This window comes from Limulus polyphemus, unplaced genomic scaffold, assembly GCF_000517525.1.
Source record: "Limulus polyphemus unplaced genomic scaffold, Limulus_polyphemus-2.1.2 Scaffold2499, whole genome shotgun sequence".
Classification (NCBI taxonomy): Eukaryota; Metazoa; Arthropoda; class Merostomata; order Xiphosura; family Limulidae; genus Limulus; species Limulus polyphemus.
The window spans coordinates 70,749-83,601 of record NW_013668109.1 but is presented as its reverse complement, the minus strand read 5'-3'; the positions used below and the strand labels follow the sequence as shown (position 1 = coordinate 83,601).

General features: G+C 33.2%; 1 protein-coding gene across 1 annotated transcript in view; it reads right to left on the bottom strand.

Annotated features, from left to right (window-relative positions):
- LOC106467136 (putative polypeptide N-acetylgalactosaminyltransferase 10) overlaps positions 1-7,861 on the bottom strand; it is an 80,420-nt gene extending 72,559 nt beyond the window's left edge. The window contains exon 1 of the mRNA XM_022395269.1: positions 7,547-7,861. Within this exon, the coding sequence (XP_022250977.1) occupies positions 7,547-7,729 (183 nt within the window). The 5' untranslated portion in view covers positions 7,730-7,861. The remainder of the gene's footprint in view (positions 1-7,546) is intronic.
- Positions 7,862-12,853: the final 4,992 nt, after the last annotated feature.

The following is a 12,853-nucleotide window of genomic DNA, read 5'->3' as shown; positions in this document are numbered from 1 at the left end:
CTATGCATGTTTTTAAATATAAACTTAATCTAAACAACGTTGATATTAAAATAAATATATAATAACAAATTCGTTACACTAGCGAAGATAGTCGTCGTGTTGCATGGAAGCACCATCAGATTAAGTACTGCAAATTACTAGTTACATAAGGTTAGGGAGTGTTTCGTTTAAGTAAATCATATCTATCATGTATTACGCTAATGGGTGAGCAAATGCAAATTAATTTCAATTCAATGTGCTGTTCGGTGTTGCACTATAGACTACAAAGTTTTACAAACTATTCGTTGACTTTCTTTGGGAAGAGATTTCAGTTAGTTATTCTGCCTACAAGATCTAATCAAAAAGTATTAGAATGGATATAGGTATACAAGTTGTTCACAGAGAAATACGAGTACCAATACTAATGATCTCGACCTTAAACGTGGCTTTTTTCAGAATATTAATTTGTTGTTCTGTTTCTTTATATTACAGCTGAATGTTAATTTACCTTCATTCTCTGTGTTAATGTCTTCTTACAGACAAATGTAGCCAAAAGAGAGATAAATTGGGAAAAGGTAGAAATCCACAATTTATCGGTCATGTTTACGAAGTACTTAATGACGGGAACTTTCAGATTAAGTATTAAAAACTGTCTTTATGCATGGTTATTTCAAATAACAATTAAGTTATCACTTATAGCAAATTGTTCAACTAACATTTTCTTGTCTGGGAATTCTATTTGAAAAATAACCTTAATTCTTTTGTCTGAGTACAACACTGCCATTAGAAATATTCGTTCAAGGCTTCGCTATTCACTTTAGCCAAACTATTATTGGAGAAGTTTCCTCAAGCACAGTTTAAGCTTAGCCTTATGGTGTGTGTTTTTTTTATATGTATATAATGACCCCCATTACTGCATTTCCATTTTCATATGATGCAACTTAAAACAAATGAGGGAAAACAACTGACTATATGTGTACGTACTCAAATAAGATGATGGGATATCCATAATGGAAGTTACAGTCAATACTAAACTTGGATACGAACAATCTACGAAACTGTGAAACGCCTATATCTATAGTTATTGTGAGAAAGGTCAAGATGGTGAAGGATTTAAGAAGTTTTTCATAATGATGCGAAAAGAAAATGAATATTATATACACAATAAAACCAAGCTATTACATACCACGATGACTTTTGTTAATATATACTCATAGTGCAATCGTTCCTTGATGGAGTGAGAAAATGCAATACTATAGTGATATCAGTCTCTCTCTCTCTCTATTATCTGTTTATTTATCTCCCCCTTTTTTTTTAAGCTGCAATAAGCCAGTTATACAAAAAAAAAGAATAATGTAAACATTTTGTGCAAATGCCTAGCACGAAACTTGAATAAAATACTGTAAACTAATTTCATTTGAAAATAATAATAACTAAATTAACTGGAATTATTATTAGTTTGTTTTAGAGCAAAGCCACATTGGACTATCTGCTGTGTCTACTGAGGAAAATCGAACACCAGATTTTAGCGTTGTAAGTCCGTAAACTTACCGTTATCCCAGCAGGGGACATTTTTATTAATAATGAATAGTACTGAGAGAAAAAAAAACTCTGAATCCATATACTAGGCCTAGATAATGCCTGGTAGAGAGACAAAACATTCATTTTCAAAAACATCAATTTTTTTCAAATTAAAACAATATATGAAGTACGTATGACTTTACATAATAAATGTTGTCTTGAAATGGAAGTGAGGGAGCCTTAACTGATTCAGAATGAAAAAGTATACATGTTTTATTTTTTAAATGATCAATCTTTGTAAACTTCGTTTAATAAGTATAATCAAATGCTAAAAATACACAGTAACATGTGAACAACTTTTGTTTTAAATTAAACGCACGAACTCTGTGTTTTAATAAAAGCCTTAACTTTTATCTTGATATTTTTGCTTGGCACTTTGAGCACAAAACCCATTCTCCCTGCAACCCAATATGTTTCATCGTTTGTTGTAAAGCAAAAAGCTGTACAATGAGTTATCTATGCTCTGCCCACCGCGGATATCGAAACCCTATTTTTAGCGTTAGAGGCCCACTGACTTACCGCTGAGCCACCCAGGGTCGTCAGTATGAAGGCCTCATTTTCTGCAAATAAAAACTTATTTTTGTTAACAAATTTTGAATTTGCTAAAACCTAATTTTATGCTATGATTTAAAGACTTTCTCCATCATAATTCAGAAAAAAGTTAAATTTTACTTGTATCACAATATGTTGGGCAGACGGTATCAACGATGCTTCAGTATTGCCATCCTGAATATCTGTGTATGTTAGGAGTTATTTTCAAAGAAAATATGATGAATTTGGACAGGAAGACCTTTCAAATAAAATAAATAAATATAAAAGGCGACCTGCTCAGTGTACTGGGACGGAAGGGACAACTTCAGGTAACTGGGCTTGGCTAAGTTTGCCCAGACTATACCTAAATGAGACTTACAAGAGAGGAGGATGGGTATTTAGTTATTGCTGAACTATTCAGGTAAGAGTTTCTAGCTCTTGTTACTTCGTAATAATTGTCTAAAAATTGTTGTTGTTCGTTATTAAGCGTAAAGCTACACAAAGGACTCTCTGTGCTCTGCCCACCACGGGTATCGAAACCCGGTTTCTAGTGGTATAAGTCCGCAGACATACCACTGTGCCACTGGGGGCTGTCTAAAGAGTGGAGGTTGGGTGTCTAACAATGGTAGAAATCAAGGGTGATTCCAAATAACAAAATTTCTACTATGTTGTTACTTTCAAAATCTTAAACTCTTTAGGAGTACCTATTATGTCCACAACTGGCTGAAGACAGCAAAAGGCAGTGGGAGGTGGGACGTTGTGGGTCGAAGCACTCAACTCCTAACACCTAATTTGACCTTCCGTAGCGGCTGCCTAGTTTGACATTTGCGTTTAGATCATGCGTGATAAATGGAATTTCCCCAACATTTTTGGGTACTATGACCACAGGTATTTTCCTTTATGAGTTAATAAATAACGACAATGGTTGGTAATGGACAAAATTTTCTTTTCTTTTTTAAATTATCTCATAATGGAGTTCTCAGTTTTGGTTTTTATACTAACTTTCATCATTATTATATAATGCGTATTTGATCACCTAAATACAGTTGATATAATTTATAGTGTTAGAACTATTTACTTATAGAAATTTGGTTTATGTATATATAAGATACATTTAATAAAGTTAAGGTTTGACTAAAAAAAATAGATTATTTAAATAGAATATATTACAACACTGAAAATCTGTCTTGTAAAACAAAAGTGCAAAACATACATGAAATGCGTAGTAGTTTAAAATGAATGCACATAAACTCACGTCAGATAATAAAACCCATATCATGACCAACTGCATAAGAACTCCTGTGTCAGGTCTCATGATAAAACCACGGATTGTATTATATGGTTTTAGATGTCAAACAACGCTAAGATGTGAAGAACATCCTAGTGCTAAGCTTGGCTGGAAAGCTGGACAACCTCAAACTGTTTTAAAACTATACCAAGCGAAATACTGACTTTTGAAAATTATAATCGCCCAGTTAGATAACAAAGGTAGAAAATACAACTGGTACTTTACATACGAAAATAATCTACTATAAAATTTATTTTGTGCAATAACTTATCTTGTAGTTGCAATTTCATGTTGACAATATGCCTTTGTAAACTTTTTACATGGGCAACACATGTGATGAAGTAAATAGAGCAGTTATAAATCGTACATACAAATAATTACAATTCCTATGTATAGGTACGTTAAGGTCGTCAAGTATATGTTATTTATATAGAATAATAACAGAATGAAAGTGAGTTTGTAATTGGTGAAAGCCATAGATAAAGTATAAAAACAAAATTCTCATAGAAAGTTGTTGTTGTTGTTTTTTCTAAACAACGTGGATAACTGCATGGGTGTTAATTATTACAGAAAAAAATAAGTGTTATATGCTAAAACTTAGCTTGTTGTTGATCTTAGCATGAATGACTTCGTTGTGAAGAAATAAGGTACATATATGGCACTTACATGTTGTTGTTTGTGTGGATACGAGAGCACGTGATCAGCCAATAACTAGATGCAGTGAACCTAACTCTCATTTAACTTAAGGGCCTATTTCTGAGTGTTTTTCAGTTATACGTTACAGAAGACCTTTATATGCTGAAGCCTATTTGATGTTAAGTATAATGAAGTGACTTAATTTGAAACCGAAGACGATTTATAACATTAAGTCATATTAAAACTAGAAGCAAATTTGTGACAAGCATGTTTACATAATGCGTATTTCTAATTCTTAAAATATCTGCTGTTCTAACAATAAAAGTATTTAATGTCATTCATTATAGACAATACTTATGAGTTTATGAGTGGGTGAAAAGGATAATGTTAAAGGGCATTCTGATGAGTAAAGATTAAGTATCCATGTTGAAGTGTCATCTGACAGTGTGAATTATAGACAATACTTATGAGTTTATGAGTGGGTGAAAAGGATAATGTTAAAGGGCATTCTGATGAGTAAAGATTAAGTATCCATGTTGAAGTGTCATCTGACAGTGTGATTCAAATCTCACTTTATCTTAGAATCTTAAATTTGAGACATTTTAAGATTATGAAACATACTGTATACATTAATAGAAAAACAGTCACGAAGCGGTGTATATTTACATGTAAAAATTATAATAAACTGTCATTAAATTTAAGTTGTGTTATTAGAATAAAGGATTCAGGCATATAAAGATGTAACGCCAGGTGATATAAAAGGGCAAACCCTGTAAATATGTAACGTAACATTAGATGAATTAAACTAGAAAAAATTGGGGAGTACTTGGCCTCTTTTCTTACTGTAACTGGACATGCAACAACATTATACCATTAGTTATCTTATTAAACCTTGAACATTATTATTATGTAATATTATACCTGTGAAAATGATTTTGCATTGTTAGCTTAATATGAAGATTGTGGATTAAGCTTAATCTCTTAATATCTCGTGAGATATTATTAATTGGATTTCAGTTTAAAATAGTATTGACAGCGGGAATATTATTATGCAGCTTTTAATTCACCGCGTTCTAATCATTACAGGCTAGATTTAATTTCCATACTTACCTGTTTAGAAACTGTTGTAGATATACAGATACTAAGAATGTCGTCCGTAGTAGCATGACTCGCATCTGCGACGACGTGACATTGCATTACATTATTTATACAAATCGTTCAAATAGAGAGCAGTTAATCCCCTTGGTTAAATTATTTAATTCTATGGAATGCCTGAAAGCTACGTACGTTTTTGCTTTTTTTACTATCTCGCTGAATATTCGATGAGCTAATCTTTAAATCATTTGACAAAAATTATTTTGAATAATACAAATTTAGCGTTAAAGCAAAAAAGGTGTCGGTAGCGTTTGATGAAAACGAAAACTTTATAAACGAATAGCCTAACCTCTTGTCAAAAAATAAATAAATTAATTAATTAGCACACTATAAGAAATATCAATTAAAAAATTAATATATACTAAACATTCGCTCTGAGAAAAATGGTATGCTAAATTTCATAAATCTTGAATAATTAGCGCGAGAAAAGGTGTTCGTAATAGCGACAACACAAAAATTTGATAGAGAATTGTTTGTTTGTTTATTTTGAATTTCGCGCAAAGCTACACGAGGGCTATCTGCGCTAGCCGTCCCTAATTTAGCAGTGTAAGACAAGAGGGAAGGCAGCTAGTCATCACCACCCACCGCCAACACTTGGGCTACTCTTTTACCAACGAAGAGTGGAATTGACCGTCACATTATAACGCCCCCACGGCTGAAAGGGCAAGCATGTTTGGTGTGACGGGGATTCGAACCCGCGACCCTCAGATTGCGAGTCGAACGCCCTACCCACCAAGCCGGGCTTGAGAGAGAAAATCAATATCATTTAATGCCCTGTGTAATTTCTCTTTCACAGTAATTTTTTTATTAAAAACACAAAAACAAAAAGAGGGATACAACTTTTGCTGCTGCTTCTTTCAAGCACCTACATAAATAAATGCATTATATACAATATCACTAACCATTAATGCTTATAACCCTTAAACCAGCACTGATTCACATGTTACTGGGGTTCTTTCAACGTTTAAATAAATTCAGTGATTCGGACAATAAATAAAGCTATCTGCTCATAGCACTAAAAAATTGTGAATTAATATACTATATATAATATATATGGGAAATAGTTTTGTTTTAGTTTGTTTCGGATATTCACGGGAAACTAACTACACAGGGGCTTTCTATCTGCGCTAACTGTCCTTCATTTTGAACTAACAGACCAGAGTCTCTGTTTCTTTTTTGTCGAGCTTGACTTTCTTACGCGAGCAAGATGGTACTCTTGTGAACTTCAAGATTACCTGTTGGTTTTATTTTTACCTGAGGACACCGCAGTTCATTGTCTTTATCTCTAATTATAAACATTTTACTATCATAAATATCACACACAAGCTTTCCCTAAGTCAAATGGACCAGTTAATATTCATCGCTAACTCTAAGGCTATTCTTATTGAATAGTGGAAATGGCGTGATTTTGCGGCAACAGGACTCAAACCATAGACCATCTGATTCACGCCCGCCACAGAAGGAAGGAAGCTAGTAACTGCACCCATCTCCAACTCATGGGCTGTTCTTCCATAACTGAATAGTAGAATTTGACCGTTATAGCGCATATACGGCACTAAGTGCAAAGCTTGTTTTGCAGCAATGGAACGCGAACCATGAGTCTTCGGATTAGGAGGCTAGACATACTAATCAGCAGACCATGACCGGCACCAGTAAGGTAAGCATGTTTTATTATAGAATCAAAACTCATATTTTTTATTGATAATTACAATAGTGTTAGTACGATAGAAGAGCTGAGCATATTAATAAGACATGCGCATTTTTGTTGTTAATTTGTTTATAATCTGTATTCTTTGTACGAGAGAGAGAGAAAAAAAAATGTACCCAGTCTCTGTTTCTTTTTTGTCGAGCTTGACTTTCTAGCGCTCTGCAACGTATAAGAACTTATTTTTATGAACTTGACAGTTATCTGTTGATTTGAATTTTTACCTGAGGACACCAGTCATTTTTATTTAGTATCGTAAATATCACGCACAAGTTTTCCCCTAAGAGAAATAGATCACTGTTATATAATGTAGAACATTAAGAAATGCGTGATCTAGTGAGTTTCCCGAGAATACCACTTGTCTTAATTAAACACCAATAATATTGTTCGGAAACCGCAAATCTCACTACAACTCTAAAATGTCACTCCTAATATCATAATGTTGATATCATTTCTATAAATCTTTTTTCACGATAATAATCCCTTATAGGTTCAGCTAACGTGAAGCATTGCAGTACGGTACGTAAGTAAGATATCACTTGTGCAATTAAAAATATTTGTTTAAAACATCATACCAAAAATTATAAAAAGTATCGGTTATGCTTTCGTGTGTGTTACCAAAAATTATTAGAACAGAATCAGATAAACCTAAGATAGATAAAAATGTCTACCTTTGTCCTTTTTAAATCTCCAGGTGGGCGTGGCATTATACTGCCACCGCTCAAAATTTCTCCATCTGGACTTGCAAGTGGATGGGAAAGTAGCAGTGTTTTCAACACAAAAGTACCTAAAAGAAGCACTAAGGTGACAATGCCTACGAACTTGATAAGTCGTTTAGTGTTTCTACGTGGCATTATTGTACTTTGAAGCTAACAATGAACACCGAAAAAATCTTCACGTCTTCTACAATGAAGTTGTAACTGTGGATCGTCTCACCGTTCACTGTTACAACGAAACGAAAAATTCTCCACCGTTCCAACACTGTGGTTTATTGTGACAGCGACGAAGTTTTCTGTGGCAGAGAGTGGTAGCAAAATGTAGTCTTGGGTGTCAGCTGGAAGCGACGCGGACATCCAGTCGTGACGTCACAAGTTCTAACCCTCCGACTGGCTTCAGCTGTGAAAAGGTGGGGCGCAAAATCTGAAAGGAGAAATTGGCCGAGAAATATGAGGCGTTGTTCATCGTTTAGTGGAAAATTGATTTTCTGTCTTTTGCATCAAGAATTCCCGTTCTTTAAATGGAAAGGGCTACAGAGAATGTCACGTGCTGAACGTAAACAATGGAAATTTAACGGAAATATAATCAAACTCTAACCTCTACAAACCACTATGCAAGCTATGGAAGTATATTAACCTATAATTAAACTATTCATCATGTCTCCTGATTACATACTACATTAATTCAGACGTTTTATGAAAAAGTTTTCTACGTGGTAGATATGAGGAAGCGAATACTTAAGTGGTACTTCAGCGCCAAAATAGAATTGCACGTATACCAAATGTTCAGTGCTTCTGGCATCTATTCTCACAAAGAATCACTCAGTACACAAACCTGTTATGTTAATGTTGTTATTCTTCTTATTAAACTACCACTTTACAAAATTAAATTGTACGTTACACTATTGTTGTTTTCATATCTACACATCATATCATACACAATGTTATTAATCGAGGGTTTTTTTCACTCATTTTGTGAAACATTTTTTTAGCTCTTTCTCCAGTATTTTTAACATTATAATCCTTGTTATGGATAATGCATAATGGCCAGACAGAAAACTTTCCACGACAACAGTCGACTGTATTTTCAGTTTAATCCTATTCTTCTTTACTTGTCAGAATTCTCAAACCATTTGTGATATATAGGATAATCTAATAAACAAGCCTGAAACCATTTTTTGATTGGTTTTCTGCATTATCCAAACGTACAATCATAAATACACCGATATATTGGGCCACCTAATTTTCCAGTGATAGGCAAGTGGGAAAGCAGCTAGTCAATATCGCCAACCTTTGGGATATTCTTGTGAAAACCGAGTAATGTTATTTGACCGACACTCTTATTATGTACCCACTGTCCCAAAGTTTGGAGCACGATTGTTTTTCCGGCAACGGAACGCGGACCATGGAACCTCAGATTCATAGTCTGACATGCTAACCATTAGCTACGCTTGATCAAACTGAGTTTGAAATCTTTAAAAATCTGGTTTTCCAGTTTAGTTAGCTGTTAAAAGGTCTTAGGCAATTACGTCAATAACATTCATAAAATCAATGCGGAAAATTAAATTTTAATGGCTATGCTTATAAATTTCTCGAATAATATAATCAGTTTGTTTTGCTTGTTATTAAGCACAAAGTTACATAATGGACTATCTGTACTGTGCCCACCGAGGGTATTGAAACCGGATTTTTAGCAAAGCCATTGGACTTACCGCTGAGCCAATGGGGACTATAAGAACATAAATGATATTTTTAAGCATATTTTTTAATTATGGTTATATCTTTCAATAATATTCAGCTTAAATTGAAAGTTATAACAAATTCGAGCTGGTAACCAATATTTCTGTTTAAATTTCTTTCAAAATTAAAAAATACAGTAAAACAACATCAGGGTTACAAAAACTTTTTCATCCGAATAAATATTAAACGCAATTCCAGTATAGTCTTTTATTTACTGCAATCAGAATATAATGTACTGTATATTATATAGCATAAAACAACAACAAAAACTGGCGAGGTCGTTAGTGGTATATATAAACCCTATATTAACAGTCTATATCAGAAAACGTCCTATCTGTGCCTTAAATCTGTATATCCAATAGCCAGATGTCTGTCTCTCTGTCACACTTTGTATCTCTTGAATGATTAATCGTAGTAAATATATATATATATATATATCGGAATGTTTTTTTTCAAGATTAAGTTACACGAAAATTACTTTTTTTTCCAATTCCTAAAATTTCATATCTCTATCAACATTAATCCGTGAGTCTTCGTATGTGCTGAACGGTAAATCTGACAAAAAAAACTTACGAAAATATCTTCTTCTTTTTGTGATGAAGCTTCACGAAAAAGGAGATATCCTACATCAATTGATTTAAAGAAATATTCCGAAGATAGAATTATGAACGGAAAAAAACGCAAAAAGAGAAAAACGTGTTTCAGTATATATTTGTTGTTTTTTGCATGTCCGTATTATATGCATGCAAGATTCTATTGTATCATGTCGAATAAAATGGTTCGAATTGAATTGAATATTTCCCCTTTGACACTTACTATAGAAATGACAATTGTCAAAAAGCACTCTCTTCTGTAGCGATCTTTCCTTGCGCTCAGTAAAATGATAAGGAACGGTGGTATCCAGAGAAAACATTCCCAACAGCTACTTAGCGAAGCTGAGCGCTCTAATGTACTAGATGCTCTAATTGCATCAAAAACAAAATATTTGTGCTAACAATGCATTGTATTCAGTCTCTTTTGCTTAGAAACAACACAGGGAATGTGAAAAGATGGTTGTAATCAGCCCACTAGACGATCATATCGCATATACGTTCTGATAGAAGGGATTAGGTTGATTGCACATTTTTTATTTATTCATCACTATTTTTAGGAAAATTACCGTTGAACTATTTCAACGAGAATCTGCTAGTACAATAATAAAACTACGAAAATGTGAAGTGTGCGGGATTCTTTTTTAAAACTTTTCTTGTAACAATCAACATCTTGGCTCTTATAGCGATTCGAAAAAGGAGTTCAAATAAAATACATTAAATATAATTTTCTATCGATCAAGAGTTTTTCAGTTTCTGTATATATCGTAAGCAGGTGTGTGTGTGTTTGTATGGAGATTTTATATTAATGTTTCATGGAAACAGCCCTGCTACTTTCAGTATGTGGTCATTCATAACATCAGTAAACAAAGGTGAGTGTCTTAACGTTTGACTTTGACTTTACTTGCTAATTTTCTCGTGGAAACCCAAACTCAGTATTCACAAAATTGCAATAACTGACTACATGCCTGATAGTAATAAACTGATTAACAAACTCGCTAACTCAATAATCAAACTGTTCACTGTAGCTCTAACAGACTCATAAATCAATAATATTCTACTCTAGCATATGTGGCGTTTTTATGCTGCTAAAATTATCTCTTGTATTTTCAGGAAGATTCTAGTCATTAAGCCACATTCATAATGTGATATGAAAACTCCCTCTGGCCAATAAGAATACAAACATCAAAATTTTTAAAAATGCCTAAAAATAAATATGAAGCCTAATCTATCATTCGAGTCGCCACTTTTCACTGAATTATACCAGTTTCAGAACATTCTTCCCTTCATTAGTAACACTGGACAAGGGCAAATCGCAAAGTAAAACGACGCTTCTTGTAGTAGTGAACTATGTGTTATATTTTTGGTGCTTATAATGTTCTTTAATTCACCACAGTGAACACCTATATTTATATAGATTTGAAAAATGTGTAGCACTAAAATATAGGTTGACTGTGGTGAGTAAAAGACAACTATAATCCACATACATATATTTTAGTAATTTTAGAGAATAATCTACTTTTATAAAGCATCGAAACATAATATCACAATTGGCGCGATATTTTTCTAACCATGTAGGTCTTTTTTCAATTCAAGAGTGACCAAAAACATTTATACTCGACTTCTTAGTTACAAACTATAATTTTTGTCCTTATTGTGAATCATTTAGTACACATAATAAATACTCAATACAAATACGTTACTAAAAATATAATTAGTACATTATTTGTGATTTAAAAGGTGATTTAACCTAAATTACGGCTCATTAAATTCAATTTACTCAGCCTACTTGTCCCCTGCTGGGTCAGCGGTAACTTTAGAAACTTATGATGCTCAGATCCGGGGTGCGACTCCCCACGATGGACAGAGCACGGATAGTCCAGTGTGTAACTTTGCACTAAAACAAAGGCACACACACACGTTCAGCTTACTTAGAATATCATGAGGCACAAAATACGATATGTACAATCAAAAATATATGTAACTGTGATGCTGTCGCTTTCTTTATTCTGGATAAGAATGAAAGATGATTAAAAATTATGTTTCTTAAAACATTTTTTTATATACAAGCCGTTCTTTTGTTTCTTCAAGCAGTTAATGAAGATAAATTTATTCATTCGTAGAAAAGCTAATGCAATTATTCCTTCATGTAAAGTTAGTGCAAAATTATTTTTAATAATTACCTTTTTTATGCATGGGTGTGTTAATCAATTAACGAACTAGTAAAAAAGTTTCTAGGAACCTAAAACTCTTTTAGTATTTCTGCTTTCCATTTTAATGACAAAGGAGCTAATAAAGCTTGCGATTTAAAAGACTAAGAAAATTAGTATGGTATAGCTCGTAGACCTTTTTTCTTTATACTTTTAACAATTTCTTAAAATTATTTTATTTCCACTTTATAATTTTGTAGAGCTGTGATAATCAACTTTGCTTGTTGTTTGTTTGTATACTGTTAAATATGTATTGCGAAACTTCCGCCTATTCTCTAAAGTTGTAGAAGATTCTCGAGTGTAAAAATCAACAATATATGTGTGAACGTAAACGATAGTAGTAGCGTCAGTATTATTACGTAATCTGAATTTTCTCCACACGCCTATAAATATAACCAACGCGACGCACCAAAAATAGTATATATTACTGGTTTGCTATAGTTGGTAAACTATAAACCTCGGAAACTATAATTGTGATTAACGCTTATTAATCAGGAACTTTAGATATATTGATCAGGAACGTTTATAAATTTCGAACATTACAAATCATTCAACTTCAGTGGATTAACATCAGACATTAGTACTTTTACGAAGATATTATATAATTTCCGCTATAATCAGCGTGTGATCAGCGAGAACTACAGAGCTAGCTGGCTCCATATCAAGTGAATTGTACCTACGTCGACTTGAAATTAACTCGCTCATCGTGAACCGTTGATAAG